At 43.3% G+C, this 27,233-nt stretch overlaps 2 protein-coding genes across 3 annotated transcripts; one reads left to right on the forward strand and one right to left on the reverse strand.

Annotated features, from left to right (window-relative positions):
- The first annotated feature begins 397 nt into the window (after positions 1–397).
- Positions 398–10,417, forward strand: LOC109896214 (major facilitator superfamily domain-containing protein 4A). Its single transcript, XM_020490519.2, has 10 exons — positions 398–853; positions 5,026–5,224; positions 5,404–5,658; positions 5,909–6,038; positions 6,330–6,445; positions 6,544–6,717; positions 7,113–7,260; positions 7,328–7,398; positions 7,478–7,598; positions 7,684–10,417. Exons 1-10 carry the CDS (start codon positions 621–623, stop codon positions 7,728–7,730), a joined length of 1,494 nt encoding a protein of 497 aa, XP_020346108.1. The 5' UTR covers positions 398–620; the 3' UTR covers positions 7,731–10,417.
- LOC109896200 (ETS domain-containing protein Elk-4-like) lies at positions 8,648–27,233 on the reverse strand. 2 transcript variants are annotated; one of them, XM_020490508.2, is made up of 6 exons: positions 26,732–27,233; positions 17,492–17,706; positions 15,951–16,685; positions 15,536–15,778; positions 14,743–14,868; positions 8,648–14,526 (listed from the first exon to the last, which is right to left on the reverse strand). In XM_020490508.2, the coding sequence occupies exons 2-6, from the start codon at positions 17,696–17,698 to the stop codon at positions 14,428–14,430; spliced, it is 1,410 nt and encodes a 469-aa protein (XP_020346097.1). In that variant the 5' UTR covers positions 17,699–17,706; positions 26,732–27,233; the 3' UTR covers positions 8,648–14,427. The 2 variants fall into 2 exon arrangements, with proteins under 2 accessions (XP_020346097.1, XP_020346089.1); XM_020490500.2 differs by having other exon boundaries at positions 15,536–15,784.

Below are 27,233 nucleotides of genomic sequence, written 5' to 3' on the forward strand. Positions count from 1 at the left end.
ATACAATACAGTCTGAGTGTCTTCCATTATGATTGAAAAGAAAGAGAACATTTGAAGTGTTCAACAGGCCTTGCCACAATTCCCAATATGTCTTTAATACCACTTTGGCTATCTAATCATCCTTATTTTGTCACTTATGATCCTTTGTATGATATTGACTAACCTACCTATTGAGACCATGAGGACCGACAGGTGGCGCTAGATCCACGACAGAGGCCAAATAGACAGGTCTACAGATATATTTCATAAAGAGATCCAGAAAATGTAGTCATCCATACAAATGCATTACACGGAAAATAACGTGTAATCATGACACTTCACATCGCCGTGGAAGTCTCCTACACTGCGGCACAGTTAACTGATGGACATCGGTTTCCAGGGGAGGGCACTGCTAGTTCGACAGGTTTATCAGCGTGACGTGACTGAAAGGCAAATAAAAGTTTATCAACTCTCCTTAACAACCATATATGCTAGCCATATGCAGGCATCCCAACTTTGCCAGTCCACTTAAACGTCAAGGGTTGTGTTGTCGGCGCGCTTAAAGATTCCTTAAAACCTTCCTACCAATGAAACCATAACCTGCTCCAGCGTTTATCACGCAACCCACTAGCAACAACGAGATGATGTTAGTAGATGATCGTGTCTGGGCTCTGTTCAAGGGACACTGGCAGCACACACTGACTTACTGGAGCGTGTTCTTCAGTTTCGGGCTGTGTATCGCGTTCCTGGGGCCGACCATCCTGGACCTGAGGTGTCAGACTCAGTCCACTCTTCAGGAGATCACTTGGGTCTTCTTCGCCCAACAGCTCTTCCTCATGCTGGGGAGCGCCCTGGGAGGACTCTTCAAGAAGACGTGAGTGAAAGCTGTCTGGTTTTGACTAGATGGTATACAGTTAATGTCAGAATTTACTTCTCGTAGCAGGTAAGGATAATTTACATAGGTTCGAGGAATTCGGTTAAGGTTAGGCTAGCCCAGGGTTTCCCAAACTCGGTCCTGGTCCCCCCTCCCTGGGTGCACGTTTGGATTTTTGACACAGCTGATTCAAATAACCAACTCCTCATCCAGCTTTGATTACTTGAATCAGCCTTGTAGTTAGTGCTAGGGAAAAAACAACAAATTGCACCCAGTTTCTGATGAACTCCACCAATGGAGTTGAGCAGAGACCAGGCTTTGTAGAACTCAGCTTGGACTACATTCACCCCAAGTCAATACTTACAATAATTGTACTATGAAACGCTTACCTTGTACCTATGTTTGTCCCCTGTAGTGTTATGATTAGTTACTTTTAATAAAACCTTAATCAAATACAACCAGACTATATCCTTGTTGCCATCTTAGAGCAGCAGCAATTAGCAAACAGTCATTGGTTGATTTGATTAAATGTTTATTTTAAAAGTATATATTTCAGCAAACAAAGGCACGCACGCAAATACAGAGGACAAACATAGGTACAAGGTAAGCATTTAATTATTTACATTTTTGGAAGTATTGACCTTGGGCAAATCGATGTAGTCGGAGCTGAATTCCACAAAGCCTGGTCTCTGCTGAACTCCAACGGAACCTTGTTCATCATGGAGTTGAGTTGTCAGCTAGGTTTATGCAGGTACAGACTGGGACCAGAAACTGCCCAGCATCTATTACACACCCGCCCTTTTATGTTGAGGTCCCCATTATTAGCCAAATAATAATTTATGCAGGCTAAAGATGGCCCAGCGGATCTGACATTTACCACCAGAACTGCTCTATGACAAAGATGGCCTCAAACTCAGCTCTGGACCTCGAAGCCAGTTCCAGTGCTTTTTCTTCTTCTCATTGTTCCTCTCTAATCATGAACTGATTTAGATTTGGGACACCAGGTGGGAGCAATTAATTATCAGGTAGAACAGGAAACCAGCAGGCTCTGGACCTCATAGGGTAAGAGTTGAATTCCCCTGGTCCTATAATATTGATAAGACAGTAACCACTCTAACAATGGAAATGCGTCCTCAAAGATGGGAGGCGGCGAGATCAGGTGGGACCATTCTAGCCAATGAGGGCAGATATGCTTGTAACAGGCCATAGAGATAGATAGAGGGGTGATCTTTATCTGTGTCATTTTAGCTTCTGTGACAGCATGGGCAGCGCTATAATGGACCCTTTGTGTCCGGAAGTAATTTAGCCATTTATTGTAGTCATTGCGCTCTGTAGAGTTGCTATTTTCTTTTCACGTGTCAATGAACTTGTGATATTACTGGAATGCTCATTATACAATGATCAAAAATATAAACACAACATGTAAAGTGTTGTTTTCATGAACAGAAATAAAGGATCCCAAAAAATGTCCATACGCACAAAAAGCTTATTTCTCTCATTTGGTGGACAGATTTGTTTACATCCCTGGTAAGCACCTTGCTAAATTGTCTGATACCAGCCACCCAAACAGCTGATGAAACTGTGGCTTTGCACAACTGAAGAATGTCTGCACAAACGGTCAGAAACCGTCTCGGAAGCTCATCTGCATGCTCGCCATCCTCACCAGGGTCTTAACCTGATTGCAGTTCGGCGTCACAATCTACTTCAGTGGGAAAATGCTCACTTTCGATGGCCACTGGCTCGCTGGAGAAGTGTGCTCTTCACGGATGAATCCCGGTTTCAACAGTACCCACCAGATGGCAGACAGCATGTGTGGCATTGTGTGGATGAGTGGTTTGCTGATGTCCACCTTGTGAACAGAGTGCCCCATGGTGGCGGTGGGGTTATGGTATGGGCAGGAAGGCATAAGCTATGGACAAGGAACACAATAGCATTTTACTGATGGCAATTTGAATGCACAGAGATACAGTGATGAGATCCTGAGGCCCATTGTCATTCCATTAATCCGCCATCACCTCATGTTTCAGCATGATAATGCCCTGCCCCATGTCGAAAGGATCTGTACCCAATTCCTGGAAGCTGAAAATGTCAGCTGAAAATGGCAGTTCTTCGATGATATAGTTATTTCAATCAAATGAAAGCATACGTTTGTTTTTTTAACCAGGAATAATGCGTAGAAAGCCAAGATCACAGACTGTTACCGTACTCATTCATTCAGGCTCTCTACAAAAAACTTGTTACAGGCCACGGTCAGCGCAACAACCAAGATGACAAACTCCTGAAAGTCCACTTCGCCGTCTTTGTTTTCATCCAGATCACTCATGATCTTCTCTACCATAGGGTCCTTACTTGCCGCCAGGAAGTCACTCACCAGACATTGAGCATGTTTAGGATGCTCTGGATTGACATGTATGACAGCGTGTTCCAGTTCCTGCCAATATCTTGCAACTTCGCACAGTCATTGAAGAGGAATTGGACAACATTCCACAGGCCACAACCAACAGCCTGATCAACTCTATGCGAAGGAGGATGTGTCGCGCTGCATGACTGGTTTTTTGATTCACCCCCCTTCCTTTTATTACGGTATCTGTGACCAACACATGCATATCTGTTACCCCAGTCATGTGAAATCCATAGATTAGGGTCTAATTTATTTCAATTGACTGACTCCCTTATATGAACTGGAACTCAGTAAATCTTTGAATTGATTGAAATTGTTTCATGTTGCATTTTATATTTTTGTTAAGTGTATTAATAGTCTGATTTAATCCACAAATATGATAGTCCGTTTAAAAAAGGTTAAGGCAGCGGTTCCCAAACTAGGGGTCGCGACCCCATGTGGCTTTGCCTGATATAAATCCAGAAAAAATACAACAAAATATATATTATAATATCGTCTTTGCATCTCAATCATTGTACTGTGGTTAACCTTAACATTAAATTCAACCAGAGAGCACCTTTAGATCATGGGTAAAAGCTGCACTTGACCATTACACTTGAATCATTCCCACAGTGAATGGCTAGGCTTGCTACGCTATGAAACCACACACTATCGCAGAACACTTTTATATTACCGGCCGGCGGCCGCAATTGATATGGTGAAAAAAATGTGTGGGGAGACACAGAAACTCACATCAATACCTTCGTCAGATAACTGTTAAACAAAGCATTTATGCTATTGCTAGCAATCAAGAGGAAACTCTGACTGAACGACTCAAACTCCCGAGTTTACGCTCTCCAAATGGACGTTAGCTGTGAGGGCCGAGATGCCCATGCAATGACTTATGTTCGGTATACGTGTCGATGCCAACAAGGCCTTGAGCCTGGCTGAGTGTGAATCTCAGTGATGCTCATGAATTGGAAAGTTTAGTATTTTGCTCTCTCACCACCCCAAAATATAACAAATGATTTCCCTCTGACAACTGGAAATATTGTTCCTATACTAATTACGTTTGTTTGAACCACATGTATCGGTCTGTCCTTGTGACCTTCACATACCTCCAGTCCAATAGTTCTGCTCCGATATGTTTCCTGAGCTACTGCCACATGACTGGTGTTTAAATACACATACACCTGTATCAGAGCTGAAGAGATAGAGGAGAGAGAGAAAATGGTGAGAAGAGCGCGAGAGATGTGGGGGAGGGAGAGACCTAGAAAAAAATAGAGATTTACATTCTGTTTTTAATTGCAGCTTGTTGAACAGAACATTACTACTGAGGCCACTACACAGTTAGTGGAAAGTTGGCAAGGCAGCAGTGTAGATAAGGCGTCTCCTGCTGTACACAAGGTGCCTCAGGGGGTCTGATAAACCAGGTAAATAAATGGCTCTTACCTAGGTATTGGGTCAAGGTGACATTCCAGCTACAATACTGCCCACGTTAGCAAAGCTGGAAAAACAGCCCCTCATCTGCCCCTCCATGGAGTTGCCTCTAGCACCGGGCTAAGGCCAGAGAGGGAGCAAAAGAGGTCTTGGTCCCGTCGCTTCCTGGATGGCAGACCAGATGAGACTGCAAGTGGAGAGAGAGGGTCAGTAAGGGTGCTCAATTCAATCAAACAGAGGGAGCTATAAATTGTAGTTAAATGAAAACAGTTCTTTCCCAAAAGCCACTATTACCCAAAAGAGTGCTCTAATATCCTCTCTTCCCCCCCCCCCCACCCCCACCCCTTTCCAGGCTCCGCTGCTCCCTCTCAGCTCTCTTCGTCTCCAGTCTTGTCATCTCCGTGGTGTTTGCCATCATCCCACTTTGTCACCATGTGCTGATGCTGGCTGTTGCCATGGCGATATCTGGCACGGCAATGGGGGTGATTGACACCATCGCCAACCTGCAGCTGGTGAAGCTCTACCAGAAAGACTCAGCCATTTTCCTACAGGTCAGGGAGAGGCAGGAGGAAGGGATGGGGGGGGGGGGAGTAATGGGGGTCAGGGGTATTTCGATCACAAATTATGCAAAGATGATTCAAAGAACAGGGGTCATTTTCTCTCCTTCTCCCACCATACCCCCCTCCATTTTCCTTTCTTTCTCTCCCATTCCTCCCTGTCTTCTACCCAGGTCCTGCATTTCTTCATAGGGCTGGGAGCGTTGGTCAGTCCCCTGGTAGCAGACCCATTCCTGTCGGAGGGGAGTTGTGTTCTGGGGGGGAACATGACAGCCAACTCCTCCACTGACCTCCATCACCTCCGAAGCTACCTGGCAGGTAAGGGGACAACCCCTCTGCACAACGTATCCCACCACTACCACCTCCACACAGAGGGCATCATCACCACCAATGTGTCCTACGCATTCTGGATCATGGCTCTTATCAATGTAAGTGTATGAACACTTTGTTAGCAGTTGGATTGTGGTGATGTGGCTGTTGGTTGGTGTTGTAGGTTGATACTGTAGCTGCAGGTTAGCAGTAGCGACTGGTACATTTGAATAGCAAAACAAAAGGGAGATTGTTCTGCAGGGCAGGCTTCCTCGATCACTGAAATGGCTCTTTTGCATAGACCGTAACGAGGGAGTCACAGAGAGAGACGTGTTTTATTTTTTACAACTGCGTGCGTGTTCTCTCTAGCTGCCTGTACCAGTAGCAGTGTATGTGTTGATGTATCGTGAGAGGCTGTTCCCCTGCTCAAACCACAGCCCACGTCTACTGGACAAGGAGAAAAACTCACAGAAGAACCAACAGGACCACAATATCCAGGGTAAGACCACCCCTTACCCAACTCAGGGTAAGCCTCACAATGCTCCCCTCACACCTCCACAGATCCCGTGTTAAACCCTCCCACACATTCACACAACAAGGAAAGACCCCCCCCCCCCTCAAATATATACAATGGCTGCCAGGGTAGAATCCCATACAGCCCCATCTCCAAATGTCTCACCAACTAAAACATGGATAGTGCTGGGCTGGAATAAAAGCCTGCACAACCTGTAGCGCTACAGGTGTGGGGTTGAAGACCCCTAAACTAAACCTTCCTGTGCTGTCCATCCAGGTCATGGCGGTTTGCTTGGCTGCTGTAACTATGCTGATGTGAAGGATCGCCCTGCCTCCTATTTCCTCCTCTACATTCTGGGCGGAGCCGTGCTCTTCATCACAGACGGCATAATAGTGAGACTGAACCTTGCCCCCCCCCTCCAACACACACGACTGTTAGTGCTAACTATCACCATCAGCCTTCTAACATACAGATGTGTTCTCTTACATAGGGTTCTTACACAGGATTCATTTACACCTACGCAGTGTCTCCTCCCCTCTCTCTGCCTCACAAGACGGCAGGCTGTCTGACCAGTGTGTTCTGGGCATCCGTCACCGCGGGCAGACTGGCGTCTATATATCTGTCATACAGATACACACAACAACGACTCATCTCGGTCAGCCTGGTACGGACACACTTGTGTTTTTGCATACTGTATGAGTAGTGAAGTGAAACCGCTTTTAAAACAGATGTTATTTGAGAGATGAAATATTTGATGGGTGTTTTTAAAACAGTCCAGTGGATGGCTTTCTTGCACACGCACAGTATACACACACACACAATGCATCCATGCACACGTGAAGAGCAAGAAACGCAATTTGAATTCAAATAGTCATACATATCTGCATCAATGTTATTTTGTGTCATGCGAAATGCATAGCAAGCATATAGATTACAGGTGGTAGATATGCTGATGTCCTTACAACATTTAGGGAAAAAGGCATGGACATGATATGACCATGTGAAAATAAATCATTTAGCTCCACTGTCCTGCGCTCCCTCCCTCTCTCTGTGTTTCAGGCAGGGATGATGGTGGTGCAGTGTCTGCTGTTGATCCTGTACTCCAGCCCTGTGTTCCTCTTCATGGGGACGTGTGTGTTAGGCCTCTTCATCAGCAGTGTGTTCCCCTGCATGGTGGCCCTCACAGAAGACATGGTCAACTATAAAGGTATGTGCGCACACACACAGTAAGAAAGCTTGTATTTAAAGGGTAAAGTGTCCTCTCCCTATCTTAGGGTGTGCCACTACTGTCCTGGTGACCAGTGCTGGTACAGGAGAGATGGTGCTGCAGCTTCTCACAGGACAGGTAAGGAACTCAGGGGGTTACTGCTCTGTGAATAGGCCAGCCTGTGTTCTCTAGGTGTAATGAGTCTTTCTCTCTTCAGTTGATCCACAGTAAAGGCAGTTATAGTTTCATGTTGGTTGGTATGATATCATCCTGCATCGGATTCACAGTATTCCTGGGCCTAATCTACATCCAGCATCTACACAGGAGCTCCCAAGCAGGTACACACTCACACATACATCAACAGGTTGTGAGGAAACTATTTTAGTCAACTAAATCTCAAATCGTATTTATTTCCCTCCACAGCCACTAGTAAGGAAATCGCCATGACAGAGAAGCCTTCAAGTGAGTAATGGAGAGGCCGTGAGGATGAATCAACGGAATGAGAGGACTGTTTAAACAAATGACGGAAAAACAGAAATGACCCAAATGTTTAAAATGGCTGGAGGAAAGACAGTCCAATGTTAGACTTCAGTCCCTCTGCTCCTTTCATCCAGCTCTCAACACCCAGACAATCAAGTTAAACACAAAGACTACCCCCCCCCCCCAGATCAATGGGTGATTGATTCAGCTGGCCTTATATACCAAAATACATCTTCCAATTTATCATTCTAAGCAGTATTTGAGTGGAGACAGTATTGTATGTTTTTCAACTGGGAAATGTTTTATGCACTACCTGTCTGACCATGACTGTAGCATTCGTAAACCAGGAGTTGGGAGAGTAGATGTTAACTTGTTCATGTCTTTTTAAATGCTCTCTGACCCATGACACAGTGTAAAGCCATGAACAGGTGGAGACCAAAGCTTCCTCCATTGGCATGCTGTTTATTCAAACTCAACGGCAGCTGGTATCCTGCTGGATCCTTGCTGCTCCATGTCTTATAGAGCTTTCATGTAGACAGTGACCCGTGTGACTCCAGTGGAGTGGTCACATGAGGACAGATGGTGTTGCTATGTGAGCAAGGTGTGGTGGTTAGTTACCTCGTAAAACTCACTGGATTAGGAAAACAAGTCTTGTGGGGACATACTTCCAAATCTAGTCTTCAGAGGCTAAGGAACAGACAAACAGGGTGACTAGAGCAAGGTTTTTTTAATAGTCTTCTGTTAAACGTTTCCTATTTCACCTCAAACACAAACAGCTTGTAAACATTTGAAAAGCATTGAACAAATAATTTACAGAAGTGAACAAAACAAGAACGATAGAAGCAAATGTACTGGTTTTATAATTGAATTGTGATTCAAATAAAAACAATTGTTAAAATGTAAAATGCAGAAATATCCACTAGGTGTAATGCTGGGTTGAATAGGGTCTAATGAATGAAACCTGAATCAGAATGATCACACCTACCTTCATCTACAATATGGCTGCCTATTCAGAGGTTGTCTTTATCAAAACTGGTCATATTATAGAACTCTGACTACTGTATCAAGTTAACAAATCTAACTCTTTAGAAAATACACATTTGTAATAGGGCTTAACTAAAGGGACTCTGCCACTTTAAGAGGCATTAGGATTTTAAATGAAGCAATCAGCAGTTGAAATGATAAAGCGGTGACTCACCCTCGTTTCGGTAAAAAGCTGAGGATGGGGCTGGAGAAATGTAAGCACTCATTCAGATGGATGCAAGGACTATATCAAAACTATAGTTTTAAACATGTTTTGAGGCTATATAGTGTTTGTTTACATTAACTTTTTTTTTCAAACACGAGTAAAACAAGCTTATTCTGGGTTCTGTTGGCCAGGAGATTTGAACTAAGCTCATGAACCATTAAGTTATATTCTTCAAGAATCAATAGGTACATATTCGTAGGTCAAATGGATGTAGCAACTGCTGATTGCCCCTTTAAAGACACACTTCCTTAGAATAAACATTTTAAATGTAATCTTTAGATTTGCAATATTAAAGTATTTTGTGCATAGTTTTACTGTTGATTTGGGAAAAGAAATGTACAGAATTCATTTACAACTATAATTAGGGTTAATATAGATTTTTCAAACACAGGAAAAAAAGTTATTTAAAACAAAGGACAAATCCAATACGACAGGTACCCTATTGTTCTAAGTGACAATGTTGACACACACATACACACACACAATATTAAAGTCCAATGCATCAGTTTCTCAACATCAAATATTTTATGGGCAACAATTACCTTACTGATTGTTTAATAAAATGTGTCAAAAAGCAACAAAAATAGCAATATCTCAATCAATAATTTTGCTAGGACTGTCAGGGAGTGGTCTGAGTGGGGAGGGGAAAACTGAAAAGGAGTTAGGTTTGGAATTGTTTCTTATTGGTCTATTAACTAATTTACCGCATGGTGTCACCATAGAAGGCCAAAACTCCATCCCACCAAAACGGGCTTAAATTTCAGGCAGTCTTTTCAAACAGCTCTTAAACAGCAAGGGCATTATCATTTTCACATTATCATTTTCACAATTTCATTATTCTTCCAACCTCTGTAGATGGATGGATAAAAAACACATGAAATCAAGTCTGACTGCACTGGGCCTTTAACAATATCAAAATACTTAACAAAGACGGATTTAAGTTTCCCTCTGTAAGGCTTTGATTTGAAAATAGTCAATGTCATCATCCCTTCCCAACACTGAGTAAAGAAAACCCACGGAAAAAACTAAATCAAACAAGACATCAGCGTTAAAAACAGACTACAGAACAGCATTGAGCCTAGCATCTGGCCATATTACAAAAACACATTACAATTCAGTCGGGGGGGGGGTAAATGGAATTCAGCTGAAGTAAATACACACTTTTGTTATTTGATTGTCTTATTTACTTGTCAGATACAGAGGGAAAGGGAGCTTTGATTGTGTGCTGAAAATGTCTTTGTTGTGCAAAATCAAGCTTAGCAGAATCACTCTAAACAGGATTCTGGTACATTAAAACCTCATTCATTTTCCTGATTCACAGGACTTGCAAATGTGGGTGACGATATTCCATACTTAAAGCTGGAATCCTTAATTGTGAAACAGCCACGTCCGTTTGCGATATTAGAACAAAGAAGTTACTGCAAACAGTTTTTCCCCCCCTCGGACATCACTGTACGCACGATAGAAGACCTATGTCCTGCATTTTTTTTCTCAGCTCGGCCAGAATAATAACAACAACAACAATGGTGGTGTGGCCAGGGGCACAGATTCCATCTTTAAGGCAACTGTCATTAAAATCAAAATAACTATACAAACCTGTTCTAAAACATGAATCATACAAAGAAAATGTGTTAAGTCACAAACCATATTGCTTTGTGTCATACTTTGAACGCCCTCTGTGTGGGTTTTCTCCCAGTAGCCTGGGTACCAGACTGGTTATGCCTTCAACCATGCCACATCAGTGCCCTTCCCAAAGTCTTGGCAAGGTGACATGTTGGCAAAGCAGAAACAGACCGACACCAACCAGGCTATTCACTGGCCATGTCATGGGAATGGCTGTTTCACCCCCACCTGTTAGTTCAATGGGAGAGGAAACATACTGTACATAGGAGAGCAGACATTAGACAAGTAAAGGACTGGTAGAAATCTAGAATACTTACACTCTGTATTCTAGTACTTCACCAAATACTGTTGTAGTGCTCTGTTGAAGTTTGCGCCCAGGGAGACCAGGGCAGTGGGGAGGAGGGTAGAGAGTGGACAGGGGAGGGGATGGCTGTTCCCTCACTCCTCAGGTTTGGCTTTAGAGGTTTAAGGCACCACGTTATCATGGCTGATTCTTATGGAGCAACCTTACAGGTCAGTGACAAACTCCTCTGCCATCCAACAATTCAATTCTCCCGATGTGATTTCCCTTCACACATTTCATGTTTTCCTTATAGCTTCACAACAGAAATGCACAGCCTTAGGGTTAGTTTATGGCGAGGATCCTTATTTGCTCAATCTCCACAAGGTTAGTAGTTATTTGGCAAAGGATGTGATATTAATCTGTCCAACTATCTGAGGCGGCAGGGTTGTTTATAAGTTAGGAATGTGGTTAAGGCTAGGTTTTAGGTTGGGGTTACAGTAAGGGTTATGGCTTCTCATAAATTGACCTACAGGCATAGGGCCTTTTTGCATACATAAATTCAATATCTTCCAAGCATCACACATGCATAAGTCCCATAAATATGCGTGTTTTTCTCTGGGAGAGACTGAAGTGGTTTGGCTCTGTTCTGATTTGGCTGCCTGTATACTGGTCTAAGTGAGAGAATTACAGTAAGGACTTCATTAAATAACACATTTTGTGATGGCAAAAGACCATTACACACCGCAGAGAGCAGAGTCACGACCTCACGCTGCTTCACTTATACTGGCAGGCCTCACACTGCTTTATATATACTGGCAGGCCTCACACTGCTTCACTTATACTGGCAGGCCTCACACTGCTTTATATATACTGGCAGGCCTCACACTGCTTCACTTATACTGGCAGGCCTCACACTGCTTTATATATACTGGCAGGCCTCACACTGCTTCACTTATACTGGCAGGCCTCACACTGCTTTATATATACTGGCAGGCCTCGCACTGCTTTATATATACTGGCAGGCCTCGCACTGCTTTATATATACTGGCAGGCCTCGCACTGCTTTATATATACTGGCAGGCCTCGCACTGCTTTATATATACTGGCAGGCCTCGCACTGCTTTATATATACTGGCAGGCCTCGCACTGCTTTATATATACTGGCAGGCCTCGCACTGCTTTATATATACTGGCAGGCCTCGCACTGCTTTATATATACTGGCAGGCCTCGCACTGCTTTATATATACTGGCAGGCCTCGCACTGCTTTATATATACTGGCAGGCCTCGCACTGCTTTATATATACTGGCAGGCCTCGCACTGCTTCATACAGTTGAAGTCGGAAGTTTACATACAGGTTGGAGTCATTAACTCGTTTTTCAACCACTCCACAAATTTCTTGTTAACAAACTATAGTTTTGGCAAGTCGGTTAGGACAAGTCATTTTTCCAGCAATTGTTTACAGACAGTGACTTATAAGTGAAATAATCTATCACAATTCCAGTGGGTCAGAGGATTACATACACTAAGTTGACTGTGCCTCGAAACAGCTTGGAAAATTCCAGAAAATGATGTCATGGCTTTAGAAGATTCTGATAGGCTAATTGAGATAATTTGAGTCAATTGGATGTATTTCAAGGCCTACCTTCAAACTCAGTGACTCTTTGCTTGACATCTTGGGAAAATCTAAAGAAATCAGCAAAGACCTCAAATTGTAGACCTCCACAAGTCTGGTTCATCCTTGGGAGCAATTTCCAAACGCCTGAAGGTACCACATTCATCTGTACAAACAAAAGTACACAAGTATAAACACCATGGGACCACGCAGCCGTCATACCGTTCAGGATGGAGACGCGTTCTGTCTCCTAGAGATGAATGTACTTTGGTGCGAAAAGTGCAAATCCCAGAACAGCAGCAAAGGACCTTGTGAAGATGCTGGAATAAACAGCTACAAAGGTATCTATATCCACAGTAAAACGAGTCCTATATCGACATAACCTGAAAGGCCGCTCAGCAAAGAAGAAGCCTCTGCTCCAAAACCAGCATAAAAAAGCCAGGCTACGGTTTGCAACTGCACATGGGGACAAAGATCGTACTTTTTGGAGGAATGTATTCTGGTCTGATGAAACAAAAATAGAACTGTTTGACCATAATGACCATCGTTATGTTTGGAGGAAAAAGGGAGAGGCTTGCTAGCCAAAGAACACCATCCCAACCGTGAAGCACGGGTGTGGCAGCATCATGTTGTGGGGGTGCTTTATTGCAGGAGGGACTGGTGCACTTCACAAAATAGATGGCACGAAAATTATGTGGATAAATTGAAGCAACATCTCAGGAAGTTAAAGCTTGGTCGCAAATGGGTCTTCCAGATGGACAAAGACCCCAAGCATACTTCCAAAGTTGTGGCAAAATGGCTTAAGGACAAAGTCAAGGTATTTGAGTGGCCATCAAAACCCTGACCTCAATCCCACAGAAAAATTGAGGGCAGAACTGAAAAAGCGTGTATGAGCAAGGAGGCCTACAAACCTGACTCAGTTACACCAGCTCTGTCAGGAGGAATGGGCCAAAATTCACCCAACTTATTGTGGGAAGCTTGTGGAAGGCTACCCGAAACGTTTGACCCAAGTTAAACAATTTAAAGGCAATGCTACCAAATACTAATTGGGTGTATGTAAACTTCTGACCCACTGGGAATATGATGAAAGAAATAAAAAGCAGAAATAAATCTCTTATTCTGACATTTCACATTCTTACAATAAAGTGGTGATCCTAACTGACCTAAGACCGAATTTTAGCTAGGATTAAATGTCAGGAATTGTGAAACTTAGTTCAAATGTGTTTGGCTAAGGCATGTAAACTTCTGACTTCAACTGTATATACTGGCATGTAGATGAGGGGATTGACAGTTAAGGGAAAAGTAGAGTTGGTGTTGGCAAGCATTTTCCATCTAAGAGAGCCGGTGAGGAGAAACATTATGGTTAGCTGGTTAAAACACGTTAAAAACATAACTAATAACTGGGAAATTATCCATTAAAAAACATCTAAAAACTGAGTTGGGAATTGACAACACACCATCAAACAGTTTGTTGTGAAAGTGTGAAGTTCCACAAAAAGAATAGAAGGAAACTATGAAGGCTCAAATAGAAAGAAAAAGGTCTGTAATCCCTTTGGTCTCAGAGCGGAGACACAATTGGCTGTTCAGGTAAAGTGATGCACATTTCTGACTGGTCAGCATCAAATCACTAGTCTTTGCAGCACCGGTTACCATGGCAATTCCTAAAAATACTTCTTTAGAAGAGGTGTCAATGGAGACCTGAAGATGGCAAGTTAAAAGAACAGGAAGTGTTCAAGGAATCAAGATGTGTGCGTGTTGGAAACCTCTAACCGTCTCAGTCCCTCCTGGCAGTGGATGGTCCTCATTTATCCAAATCATCAACCCCCATGTCTCCTGTGTCTGTTTGGGAGTGTGCGGGTAGAGCAGAAGTAGGGCCTCTGCGTCTGGGGGCTCCACAGGTTCCAAGGGTAAGGTCACTTATGTCTTATGGGAGTCTGGAGTGAGGGGTCCGGGGGTGTTGGTCCCATCCAGACTGTGTGTGGGGATGTGGAAATGAGGGGTGAGCACTGAGGGGAACTGGAAGAGAACACAAGAGAACACAGAACAACTTCAATGGGTCATATAGAGCAGAATTTGGGTCAAAAATAGAAGATACAGTATAGAGCAGAGACACAGAGACCGAACGGGCTCGAGCAGGAACCAACGAGGACAGAAAGCGTGATGAGAGAAAGACACTGAAGTGCAGAAAGGGATGAGAGAGGATTGCAATGAGAGAGAGGGGTGTGTTCTGACCTGGAACAGGGTGTGTGCTCCCTGCTGGCGGCGGGTGGCAGGGCTGAGGGGAGCCACCGGACTGAGCGTGCTCCAGAAGTGGATGTTAGACAGCAGTGGACTGGGGGTCAGCAACAGAGTGGGCGTCTGTAAACACACACACACTAGTAGTTAGGAGAAAGACAGAAACAATTTCAGGAAAAAAACTTAAAACATACTCAAATTGCCATTTCGGAATATCTCAAAATTATCACCAATTGGTACAAAAATATTTTCAATGCTGAAATTAGAGCTGTAAGTGATAGTATTTTAATTGAAAACAACATTCTCTTTTGTATCCATAATGGAGGTTTTGATTGTTTACCAGCAGCCCAAGGCAAAGCCAACCCAGATGAGAAGCTGGCCAGGGGCTGGCTCCAATGGAGCCATCTCATGACCGCAGTAGCATAGATGTTAACCCACAGAGGGAAAATCTGAGAGAATAATGAGACCATTGTCAGGTCCTGCTGATATAATCTAATATTATGATCACAACAGGAACATGTGGTCAAACGACCAACATCCCATTGACAGGCCAAAGGAATGACAACAGCTGTTGTCTTGGCATATCAGTTCAGTCAGAGAGGAAGTGTGTTCAATAAAACTACAACACTGCTGCCATCTGCTGGGGAAAAACTATCAATGACGTTTGTCACCTCATCCCTAATCGTAAATGTATCTTCTCCTAATCAAGAATACATCTTAAACAATATTGTGAGTGTGGAGTGTAAAGATTGTGGAAAAATGTGTGTGTGTGTGTGTGTGTGTGTCTCACCTGTAGCAGTGCTGGCGTGAGAGAGGCGGTGGGTAGTGAGGGGCTGTAGAGGTTCATAGGTGAAAGGTCAGAGGCAGTGACCACCAGTGTAGGAGTGGAAAGCTCCAGGACTTTAGGAGGCTTGCGGGCCTTGCCCCCTGTGATATGGCCACTCACACACACCGGAGACAAACTCATCTCCCTATTCCCTCCCTTGTCCCCGTTTCCTCCACATACCTCACCACTTGACACATGGCCAGAACTCTGCACCTGACAGAGAAAGGGAGAGAGAATGAGGAAGCACACAGTCAGCTGAATCACAGAAAGCAAAAACATGAATGCTAAATTCATCTTCGTGTTGAGTAATCTACATCTCAGTGGATTGGACAAAGATGGACTCCATGTCGCAGAAGGTGTGTGTGCACATTATTCTTACCGCCTGTATCTGAATCTCTGTAGGTTGGGAGGAGATTGACTCGATGTCACTGTCAATCACCAGCTCCTGGGTGGAGTCCGGCACCATGCTGGGGGAGGGACTCCGAGAGGGCAACTTTGATAAGCTGAAACTATGCAGGATTCGAAGATTCGAGGATTCCAAGGTCTTGGCTTGCTCAAACGCGTACACAGCCTGAGGCAGGAGGGTGGAGTGTGTCCTCACTACATCATCTATGGGAGGCGGGACTTGGAGAGGGTACAATGGCGGATTGGATGTTTCTATAGTAACCTGAGGTGGTGGAGGGCTTCTCTTGGGGGGGGTGGTCCCAAACTTGATGACTGACGGCGATGGCATTGGCTGAGAGGGTGGGTCTTGGGCCCGGGTATTGGACTTCCTGTCGGCAATCTTGTCTCCGGGGTTCTCCATCTTGATGGACTTGAACAGCTGCCGTCCATTTTGCAGCGAGGTGAGGGTGAACGAGGTGTACAGACCAGAGTGGATGTAGTCATTACGGTTGGACGGCTTAGTACTGGACCCCCGTGTCGCTGTCACACCTTCACTCCTGTCCCCACCCTCATCATCTCTGGATGTGTTGTCCCCCCTCTCTGAGAGGGGCAGGCCACCCCCTACACCCCCCTCCCCATCGGGCCGAACAGAGGCATCCCCTTTCAGAATGTCTGGGTATGAGACAAAGCGGTACACAAACTTCTGCCCGTTCACCTTCTTAATGATGTTCTACAGGAGAAAACAAGGAGAGGGATGTTACATTGTGGAGAAAAAGTAGACAGCTGAACGAAAGACAGACAGACACTCTCCTCCCTTTGACTGTCTTTTCTCCTTCTCTTACAAAAACAGCCCACAGAGTAACTTCTGCGTGGGAATGTTCCATCCTTCCTGTCTGTGCCAAACAAACAGCCAATCAGGCCTGTCGTGCTCGGTCTTCAGCTAAACACAACTCACCACCCCACCCACTGACAGATGCAGACTGTCTTTAGGCCAAACCAGAGAGAGTGGGCAAGATACACAGCAACCGAGCAGTACTCTGAAGGACTGGTGCTGGGTGGTGACATGTCACAGGAGTGCTTAACCACAAAGAATTCCTTGCCCACAGCTCTACCCAGCCTAGCACTAAACTAAACCTAGGGCCCTATAAAATCCGCAATGCTGAGAACGCGGACAGAATTATTATTTGCATCAATCCAGTTGCGATTTATTTAGCAAACATATATGCACTACAGAAACACTGCCAACCAAACAAGTCTCTTGCTGGTGTGTACACGAATTAAAGGGTATCTACACCCAAAAATGAAAATGTCTTAGTGGTCTCCTTATGTGGTTTAAGCATTGTTGTAAACTTAGAACACCCAACTTTGTTGTTTTTCTATTTAAAAAGTGTGATTGAGAAGTCAGAAACCTGGACAAATCTGAAACTAAACTGAAAAATAAAACCGATTTTATAGGGCTCTATGAACCCTGGCCTCATTTTCTCAACTTGCCTCATCGATGGGCCCCTTGTCTATGCTAATGTGAGGTGTGTGTACCTTGTCATAGTAGTATCTCAGGGCTCTGCTAAGCTTGTCGTAGTTCATGTTGGGTTTGTTCTTCCTGGCGCCCCACAGCTTGGCCACCTCCTCCGCCTGCAGCAGCTTGAACTCGCCCTCCTCATTGGTCCAGCAGATCAGCTGATCATTGGTGGGGTCCAATAGGAGCTGGAGCAAGAACTGCCACAGGGTCACAGAGCTGTCCATGCTCCCCGCTACAGAGAAAAAGAGAGGGGATGAAGACAGATCAGACATGCAGAGTGTCACCAACAGAGTTATCAAACTGTTGAATTGCGACTACTCATTGCCTGATAGAGACCCCGATTCAGAATCTGCAGCCTCAGTCAACAAGCCTAACATACCTGCCTTTTTCTGCACTCAACGCGAAAGCAAAACATTATAATTGGCACCAATGCTATCAGACATCAATATAAGTGCCAGCATTTTCTAATCATCTAATAATAGGTTTCTGTTTGGAATTCAAGGTGATTTGAAGATCGGTGATTAAGCACAGCCTAGTGCCTTGGTCAGGCCTTTCATCTCAAACGTCCTTAAAACAGCGTTTTTTTATTCAATCAGTCGTAACGACGACAAGCTGTTTTCTAAAAAACGTTTGGAGAAATGCTGTACACATTCCGTCATTTGCTCCAAGACCTCTCCATCACGGTTGACAACTCCACGATGTCCCCCTCCCAGAGTGCAAATAACCTTGGCGTGACCCTGGACAATAGCCTGTCGTTCTCTACAAACATCAATGCAGTGACTCACTCCTGCAGGTTCATGAGTTCGACTCTTAACTCACACGAGGAGCAGAGCAGGTCCATTTCCAGGCTCTTTTCATCTCCCTACTAGACTACTGCAACTCGCTGTTGGCTGGGCTCCCTGCTTGTGCCATTAAACCCCTGCAACTTATCCAGAACACTGCAGCCCACCTGGTGTTCCACCTTCTCAAGTTCTCCCATGTCAACCTGCTCCTCCACTGGCATCCAGTCGAAGCTCGCATCCACTACAAGACCTTGAACACTTGACGTGCCCCAGCCCACCGAAACATTTTTGACTTGTAGAGGTGCAGATGACACTTGGAGGACAACAAAGGAGCAGGGAGCTTTGTGCTGTAGTCCTCAGCTGTGAACTTGGCAGTGAGCGAACACACAGGCTTTGAGAGGAGAGCTCTACTGTATAAATGTCATATATAGGAAGTAAGGGGGATGCTACTCCAGTCCAGGCCCATTAAATGGCAAGGTGGAGCCCACACCTATCCTGTCCCTTAAGATACCACAGGGATAGGGACAGGATTAGGTTTGTTTTCAAACTCAGGAACAGCATTAGATTTTCAAATGAAAAGTAATTGACAAGGAAAGCTCAAAACTGATTTAAATGGATTGATTGGGCCTATAAATGCTAAACAGGAAAATTATACTACATTAATCATAAATAGCTTAAAGTGTAACTACATTTAAAAAAAACAATAAATCCATTTGTAACTGGCATCGATATGAGTCAGAAACAGTTATTCTTGTTTCATAATTGACACAAAAAAAGTCAGTCTTGCCTAAAACGGATCTTGGAACATCCGTGCGTCACAACGGGTAATTTTATTTAACCAGTTAAGAACAAATTCTTATTTTCAATGACGGCCTAGGAACTGTGGGTTAACTGCCTGTTCGGGGGCAGAACGACAGATTTGTACCTTGGGGGTTTGAACTTGCAACCTTCTGGTTACTAGTCCAACGCTCTACTAGGCTACCCTGCCGCCCCAAATGAAGGTTGGGTTTTGATTTGACGATGTACACTTGCACATTAACATGGGGTGAGCAGTTGAGGTGATGGTGCTCGATCCAATAGCATAGACAGAGACAGGTCTACCCAGAGAAAGACTTTGTTTACATAAGACAACACACGTTGCATTGTTTTACTTCAGAAATACTGCACAAAACACCTTTAGATATAAAATTGCGCAACCAAAACATACTCTGCAAAAACGTTAAAATTACAAACTTCTTGAGTTATCATTCTGGGAATTTTGAGGAAGTGAAATGTGCTTCTGCAGAATCGGTCGGGAAACACACCTCCAAGACTGAAATCGTGTTTTTCTAATGAGCAACAGAAATGCCCATGCCAATCAGTGGGTTGATTGGTTTTATAACATCAAAGTAAGCTACAGTGCATTCGGAAGGTATTCAGACCCCTTAACTTTTCCCACATTTTGATACATTACAGCCTTATTCTAAAATTGATTAAATATATATATATTTTTTAACTCAATCTACACACAATAATGAAAGTGAACAGTTTTTTCTTTTGTTGCAAATGTATAAAATAAAAAACTGATACCTTAATTAAATAAGTATTCAGACCCTATGAGACTCGAAATTGAACTTAGGTGCATCCTGTCTCCATTGTTCACCTTTGATGTTTCTAAAACTTGATTGGAGTCCACCTGTGTTAAATTAAATTGATTGGACATGATTTGGAAAGGCACGTCTATATAAGGTCCCACGGTTGATAGTAGAGGTCGACCGATTATGATTTTTCGATACATATTATTGGAGGACCAAAAAAAGCCTATACCGATTAAATCAGCAAATTTCATATATATATATATATATATATAATGACAATTACAACAGTACTGAATGAACACTTATTTTAACTTAACACATCAATAAAATCCATTTAGTCTCAAATAATGAAACATGTTCAATTTGGTTTAAATAATGCAAAAACAAGTGTTGGAGAATAAAGTAAAAGTGCAATATGTGCCATGTAAAAAAAGCTAACGTTTAAGTTCCTTGCTCAGAACATGAGAACATATGAAAGCTGGTGGTTCTTTTTAACATGGGTCTTCAATATTCCCAGGTAAGAAGTTTTAGGTTGTAGTTATTATAGGACTATTTCTCTCTTTATCATTTGTATTTCATACACCTTTGACTATTGGATGTTCTAATAGGTACTTTAGTATTGCCAGCCTAATCTCGGGAGTTGAAAAGCTTGAAGTCATAAACAGTGCAATGCTTGAAGCATTGCGAAGAGCTGCTGGCAAACGCAGTAAAGTGCTGTTTGAATGAATGCTTACGAGCCTGCTGCTGCCTACCATCGCTCAGTCAGACTGCTCTATCAAATCATAGACTTAATTATAATATAGTAACACACAGAAATACGAGCCTTAGGTCACGAATATGGTCAAATCCGGAAACTATCATTGTGGCATCCACAAGTCTAAATATTGCTGTTACATTGCACAACCTTCAATGTTATGTCATAATTACGTAAGATTCTGGCAAATTAGTTCGCAATGAGCCATGTGGCCCAAAATGTTGCATATACCCTGACACTGTGTGCAATGAACGCAAGAGAAGTGACAATTTCCCTAGTTTAATATTGCCTACTAACATGAATTTATCTTAACTAAATATGCAGGTTTAAAACAATATACTTCGGTGTATTGATTTTAAGAAAGGCATTGATGTTTATGGTTAGGTACATTCGTGCCACGATTGCGCTTTTGTTAAATCATCCCCCATTTGTCAAAGTTGGCTGTCTTTGTTTGGAAGAAATGGTCTCCACACAGTTCACAACGAGCTAGGCTGCCCAAATTGCTGCATATACCCTGACTCTGTTGCACAGAACGCAAGAGAAGTGACAATTTCCCTAGTTAACTTCTTTAGGGGGTGTGGGGCGGTAGCGTCCCACCTGGCCAACATCTAGTGAAATTGCAGAGCGCCAAATTCAAAAACAGAAATACTCATTATAAAAATTCATAAAACATACAAGTGTTGTACATCGGTTTAAAGATTAACTTCTTGTTAATCCAACCACGGTGTCAGATTTCAAAAAGGCTTTAACAGTAAAATGCATACCATGCGAGTTACCAGCAAAGTAGAGGAGTTATAAGTCAGAAATAGCGATAAAATTAATCACTTACCTTTGATGATCTTCATATGGTTGCACTCACAAGACTCCCATTTACTCAATAAATGTTTGTTTTGTTCGATAAAGTCCCTCTTTTTATCCAAAAACCTCTGCTTTGTCTGGTTTTCCGTCCGTCCAAACTGTGCAATTCGGGTAAAAAGGGCCTTGGTCAGGGAGATGACCGAGAACCTGATGGTCACTCTGACACAGCTCCAGAGTTCTTCTGTGGGAGAACACCACTCCTAAAAGGCATGACAGCCCACATGGAGTTTGCCAAAAGGCACCCAAAAGACTCTCAGACCATGAGTAACAGAATCCTCAGGTCTGATGAAACCAAGACTGAACTATTTGGCCTGAATGCCAAGTGTCACATCTGGAGGAAACCAGGCACCATCCCTACGGTGAAGCATGGTGGTGGCAGCATCATGCTGTGGCAATGTTTTTCAGCGGCAGGGACTGGGAGACGAGCCAGGATCGATGGAAAGATGAACAAAGTAAAGTACAAAGAGATCCTTGATGAAAACCTGCTCCAGAGCGCTCAGGACCTCAGACTGGGGTGAAGATTCACCTTCCAACAGGCCAACAACCCTAAGCACACAGGCAAGACAATGCAGGAGTGGCTTCGGGACAAGTCTCGGAATGTCCTTGAGTTGCCCAGCCAGAGCCCGGACTTGAATCTGATCTAACATCTCTGGAGAGACCTGAAAATAGCTGTGCAGCGATGCTCCTCATCCAACCTGACAGAGCTTTAGAGGATCTGCAGAGAAGAATGGGAGAAACTCCACAAATATAGGTGTTGCAAGCTTGTAGCGCCATACCCAAGAAGACTAGAGGCTGTTGCCAATGGGGCTTTAACAAAGTACTGAGTATTCAGAAATGCTATCAGATCCCCAAATGAGTACATTTATAGTAGCAGTCTAAAGTTTGGGCACACCTACTCATTCAAGGGTTTTTCATTATTTAATTTTTTTACAATTTTCTACATTGTAGAATAATAGTGAAGACCTCAAAACTATGGAATACTGTAGTAACAAAAAAAGTGTTAAATCAAAATATATTTTAAATTTGAGATTATGTATGTACGTACATTTGAAGTCAGAAGTTTATGTACACCTTAGCCAAATACATTTAAACTCAATTTTTCACAATTTCTGACATTTAATCCAAGTAAAAATTCCCTGTCTTAGGTCAGTTAGGATCACCACTTTATTTTAATTATGTGAATAATAGAGAATAATAGAGAGAATGATTTATTTCACATTCACAGTGGGTCAGAAGTTTACATACATTAAATTAGTATTTGGTAGCATTGCCTTTAAATTGTTAAACTTGGGTCAAATGTTTCAGGTAGCCTTCCACAAGCTTCCCACAATAAGTTGGGTGAATTTTGGCCCATTCCTCCTGACAGAGCTGGTGTAACTGAGTCAGGTTTGTTGGCCTCCTTGCTCGCACAAGCTTTTTCAGTTCTGACTACAAATGTTCTGTAGGATTGAGGTCAGGGCTTTGTGATGTCCAATCCAATACCTTGACTTCGTTGTCTTTAAGACATTTTGCCACAACTTTGGAAGTATGCTTGGTGTCATTGTCCATTTGGAAGACCAATTTGCGACCAAGCTTTATCTTCCTGACTGATGTTTTGAGATGTGGCTTCAATAAATCCACATAATTTTCCTACCTCATGATGCCATCTATTTTGTGATGTGCACCAGTCCCTCCTGCAGCAAAGCACCCCCAAATCATGATGCTGCCACCCCCGTGCTTCACGGTTGGGATGGTGTTCTTTTTTTCTCTAAACATAATGATGGACATTATGGCCAAACAATTATATTTTTGTTTAATCAGACCAGAGGACATTTCTCCAAAAAGTACGATCTTTGTCCCCATGTGCAGTTGCAAACCGTAGTCCGGTTTTGGAGCAGTGGCTTTGTTCTTGCTGAGCGGCCTCGGTACATCCGAACATCACACCTGCAGGACAGATACAGGATGGCAACAACAACCGCCCGAGTTACACCAAGAATGCACAATCCATCCATCAGTGCTCAGACTGTCCGCAATAGGCCGAGAGAGGCTGGACTGAGAGAATGTAGGCCTGTTGTAAGGCAGATCCTCACCAGACATCACCGGCAACAACGTCACCTATGGGCACAAACCCACCGTCGCTGGACCAGACAGGGCTGGCAAAAAGTGCTCTTCACTGACGAGTCACGGTTTTATCTCACCAGGGGTAATGGTCGGATTCGCATTTATTGTCGAAGGAATGAGCGTTACACCGAGGCCTGTACTCTAGAGCGGGATCGATTTGGAGGTTGAGGGTCCGTTATGGTCTGGGGCGGTGTGTCACAGCATCATCAGACTGAGCTTGTTGTCATTGCAGGCAATCTCAACGCTGTGGTACTCTTCCTGCAGGCTCATCCTGACATGGCCCTCCAGCATGACAATGTCACCAGCCATACTGCTCGTTATGTGCGTGATTTCCTGCAAGACAGGAATGTCAGTGTTCTGCCATGGCCAGCGAAGAGCCTAGATCTCAATCCCATTGAGCACGTCTGGGACCTGTTGGATCAGAGGGTGAGGGCTAGGGCCATTCCTCCCAGAAATATCTGGGAACTTGCAGGTGCCTTGGTGGAAGAGTGGGGTAACATCTCACAGTAAGAACTGGCAAATCTGGTGCAGTCCATGAGGAGGAGATGCACTGCCGTACTTAATGCGGCACATCAGATACTGGTGACCACACCAGATACTGACTGTTACTTTTGCTTTTGTCTGTGGAACCTGTTCAGTTTATGTCTCAGTTGTTGAATCTTATGTTCATACAAATATTTACACGTTAAGTTTGCAGAAAATAAATGCAGTTGACAGTGGGAGGACGATTCTTTTTTTGTTGAGTTTAGCATTAGTTCCTTTCACCTCTATAGTGGCATCCAGCTTAAGCAAGGCCCAGCTCCACTTGTTTAACAAGCAACACCTCATTTTCACCCACCCCACCCCACCTTTTCTCATCGGATCTACACGAATCATGAAGGTCACCTATTAAGGATGACTAGTTTGTAACACTGCAAAATACTATGCCATTAAAGCTCAAACTACGCTAAACAGCACTATCACAATAACCATGTATTCTTGGCGGCATAAGAGTGGACATTATGGGCATAGTTTTAGTTTGACTGTTTATTGGCCTAACATGCTGACCACACCACTCGCGTTGCAAAATAAAATGTACACATAAATGTTATTTAATCATTGCCCCCAAACTCCTCGTGAGCGTCTGCATGCCCAGGCCCTGAAACAGAAATTGCTTATATTTGTGATGCTCAACGCGCTGCATATCGGGCCTCTCCCTTCTCCTCATTGGTTTTTAGGAGCATATACCCACGTGGGTGATTGAAAGATGAACTTAGGTCCACACTCCGGTAGGTTGTAGTAATGCTGTAAAGTTGGTTGCCAACCGCCTTATATAGTCCAAAGAAGAAAGGCGCCTTAAGGGAGGAGAGATGACGAGAAACACATTTGGTTTACCGTTTTATATGTGGATTAATTGTCGGAGTTAAGGACCTTGTGCATTTCAGGTAAAATAACAACACAATGTTTACTTGGGCTCCAGAGTGGCGCAGCGGTCTAATGCACTGCATCTCAGTGCAAGAGGCATCACTACAGTCCCTGGTTCGAATCGAGGCTGAATCACATCTGACCGTGATTGGGAGTCCCATAGGGCAGCGCACAATTGGCCCAGCATCGTCCGGGTTTGGCCGTCATTGTAAATAAGAATTTGTTCTTAACTGACTTGGCTAGTTAAATAAAGGTTAAATAAAAATACAAAAATGATATACCAGAACAAATTAGTTAGCAACAGCAAGCTAGCTAAATTGCCATACATGTGTAATGCTTTTTGACCTGTCCCCAAATTAATACAATTGGTTCTGAGTTTGTTTTGATATTTCTACCTGTGTCATGATTGCTTCTGGTGTGGGTGAACAAAATCAACATTCACGCGCGTCCAGTTCGGTCAGCATGTGGAACGAACTGCAAAAATCACTGAAGCTGGAGACTCATATCTCCCTCACTACCTTTAAGCACCAGAGCAGCTCACAGATCACTGCACCTGTACATAGCCCATCTGTAAACAGCCCATCTATCTACCTCATCCCCATACAGTATTTATTTATCTTGCTCCTTTGCACCCCAGTATCTCTACTTGCACATTCATCTTCTGCACATCTACTATTCCAGTGTTTAATTGCTATATTGTAATTACTTCACCACCATGGCCTATTTATTTCCTTATCTCCCTTATCTTACCTCATTTGCACTCACTGTATATAGACTTTTGTTTTCTTTTTTTATACTGTATTATTGACTGTAGGTTTTGTTCATTCCATGTGTAACTCTGTTGTTGTATGTGTCGAATTGCTGTGCTTTATCTTGGTCAGGTCGCAGTTGCAAATGAGAACTTGTTCTCAACTAGCCTACCTGGTAAAATATGTTTATTTTAATTTTAAATGTGTCATAAATACCAAAAAGCCTCTTACATCAGAACTGATAATGAGTATACATTTGTTGCACTCTGCATATATATTTTTTATTCAAGCAAGCAGGCCAGATCAGGTTGTGTAATGAACACTACCTAGTGTGTGTGTGTGTGTGTGTGTGTGTGTGTGTGTGTGTGTGTGTGTGTGTGTGTGTGTGTGTGTGTGTGTGTGTGTGTGTGTGTGTGTGTGTGTGTGTGTGTGTGTAAGAGGCTTAGATGAAAAGTAAATCTGCCCTGACTCATCTATCCCTGACACACCCCCACTCACAATCCGTCTCATTCTCACGGTGTAAAACGGTACAGACTGGCTCACAGTGAGGCCACCAAGGGACACAAGATTATAGATATGATTAGAGCGTTTCTGATTATGTAACGAGGACGAAACAGCACTCAGCTAGGACCCACAGAGCAAAGAGCACAGACAGTGATGTCACTTGTAATATATGTTGCAGTTAAGTTGTCGTTTGGCCACCCAAACAATATCATAATATTATATAACAAAAATCACTAAGATATGATGTAAAAATGTGATGCATAGTTAGCAGTTAGAAAAAAGTAATGTCAACAACTAACAGTTGGCTAGCTTTAAATCACAGACTCTGTGAAATGGCCATGTTGTAACAGTTAACGCTAGCTGCACGAAATCAACCACTTGTTAGCTTGCCAAATGCTGATATTTTGGCTAGCTATGCATTTACCTAGATTGCAGCTAGTGCAATTACTTATATCATAAATTTCCCTACGTTGTCACATATCTTACAGTTTAGAGTAACTAGCTATCTAGGTTAACTGCAGTAGCTTACCTTACTAGTCGAGCTCGTTGAAAATTTGAGACACCCAGAAGTGTCGATACAACTCCCAAAACATGACAGAAAATGAGCTTGCTAGCTGAGTAGCAAATGGCTATCTAGTACGCCCTTTAAGTGAAAACTATAAAATTGCCATATACATTTTTGGAAGGGAAAATGTGTGCTAATCTTTAAGAACAGGAAATTAAACGCATGCTGAGATCACTTCCCCTTGTTTGCGTTCCATATGCGGGTTGTTTTCTGTCCCCGCTGTGGTTTTGAAGTGTCGTCGCGCCAACCACTTTTACTTTCAGCTACATTTGTCTCGACAAAAATGTTTACAACGATGCTTCACTTTTGCTGTTGACCGAAAAACACGTTACATGTTACATTATAATCTAATATCACAAGTTACATTGTAACAGGCAAGTTTGCAAAGACTTGACTGTTGTTGTCATGCCTCTGCTATGCTCGTCGCGAGAAGCATTCGCGCGTGGGAGGCATGGTGAGAAATATT

The sequence above is a fragment of the Oncorhynchus kisutch genome, linkage group LG1 (genome assembly GCF_002021735.2).
Source record: "Oncorhynchus kisutch isolate 150728-3 linkage group LG1, Okis_V2, whole genome shotgun sequence".
Taxonomy (NCBI): domain Eukaryota; kingdom Metazoa; phylum Chordata; class Actinopteri; order Salmoniformes; family Salmonidae; genus Oncorhynchus; species Oncorhynchus kisutch.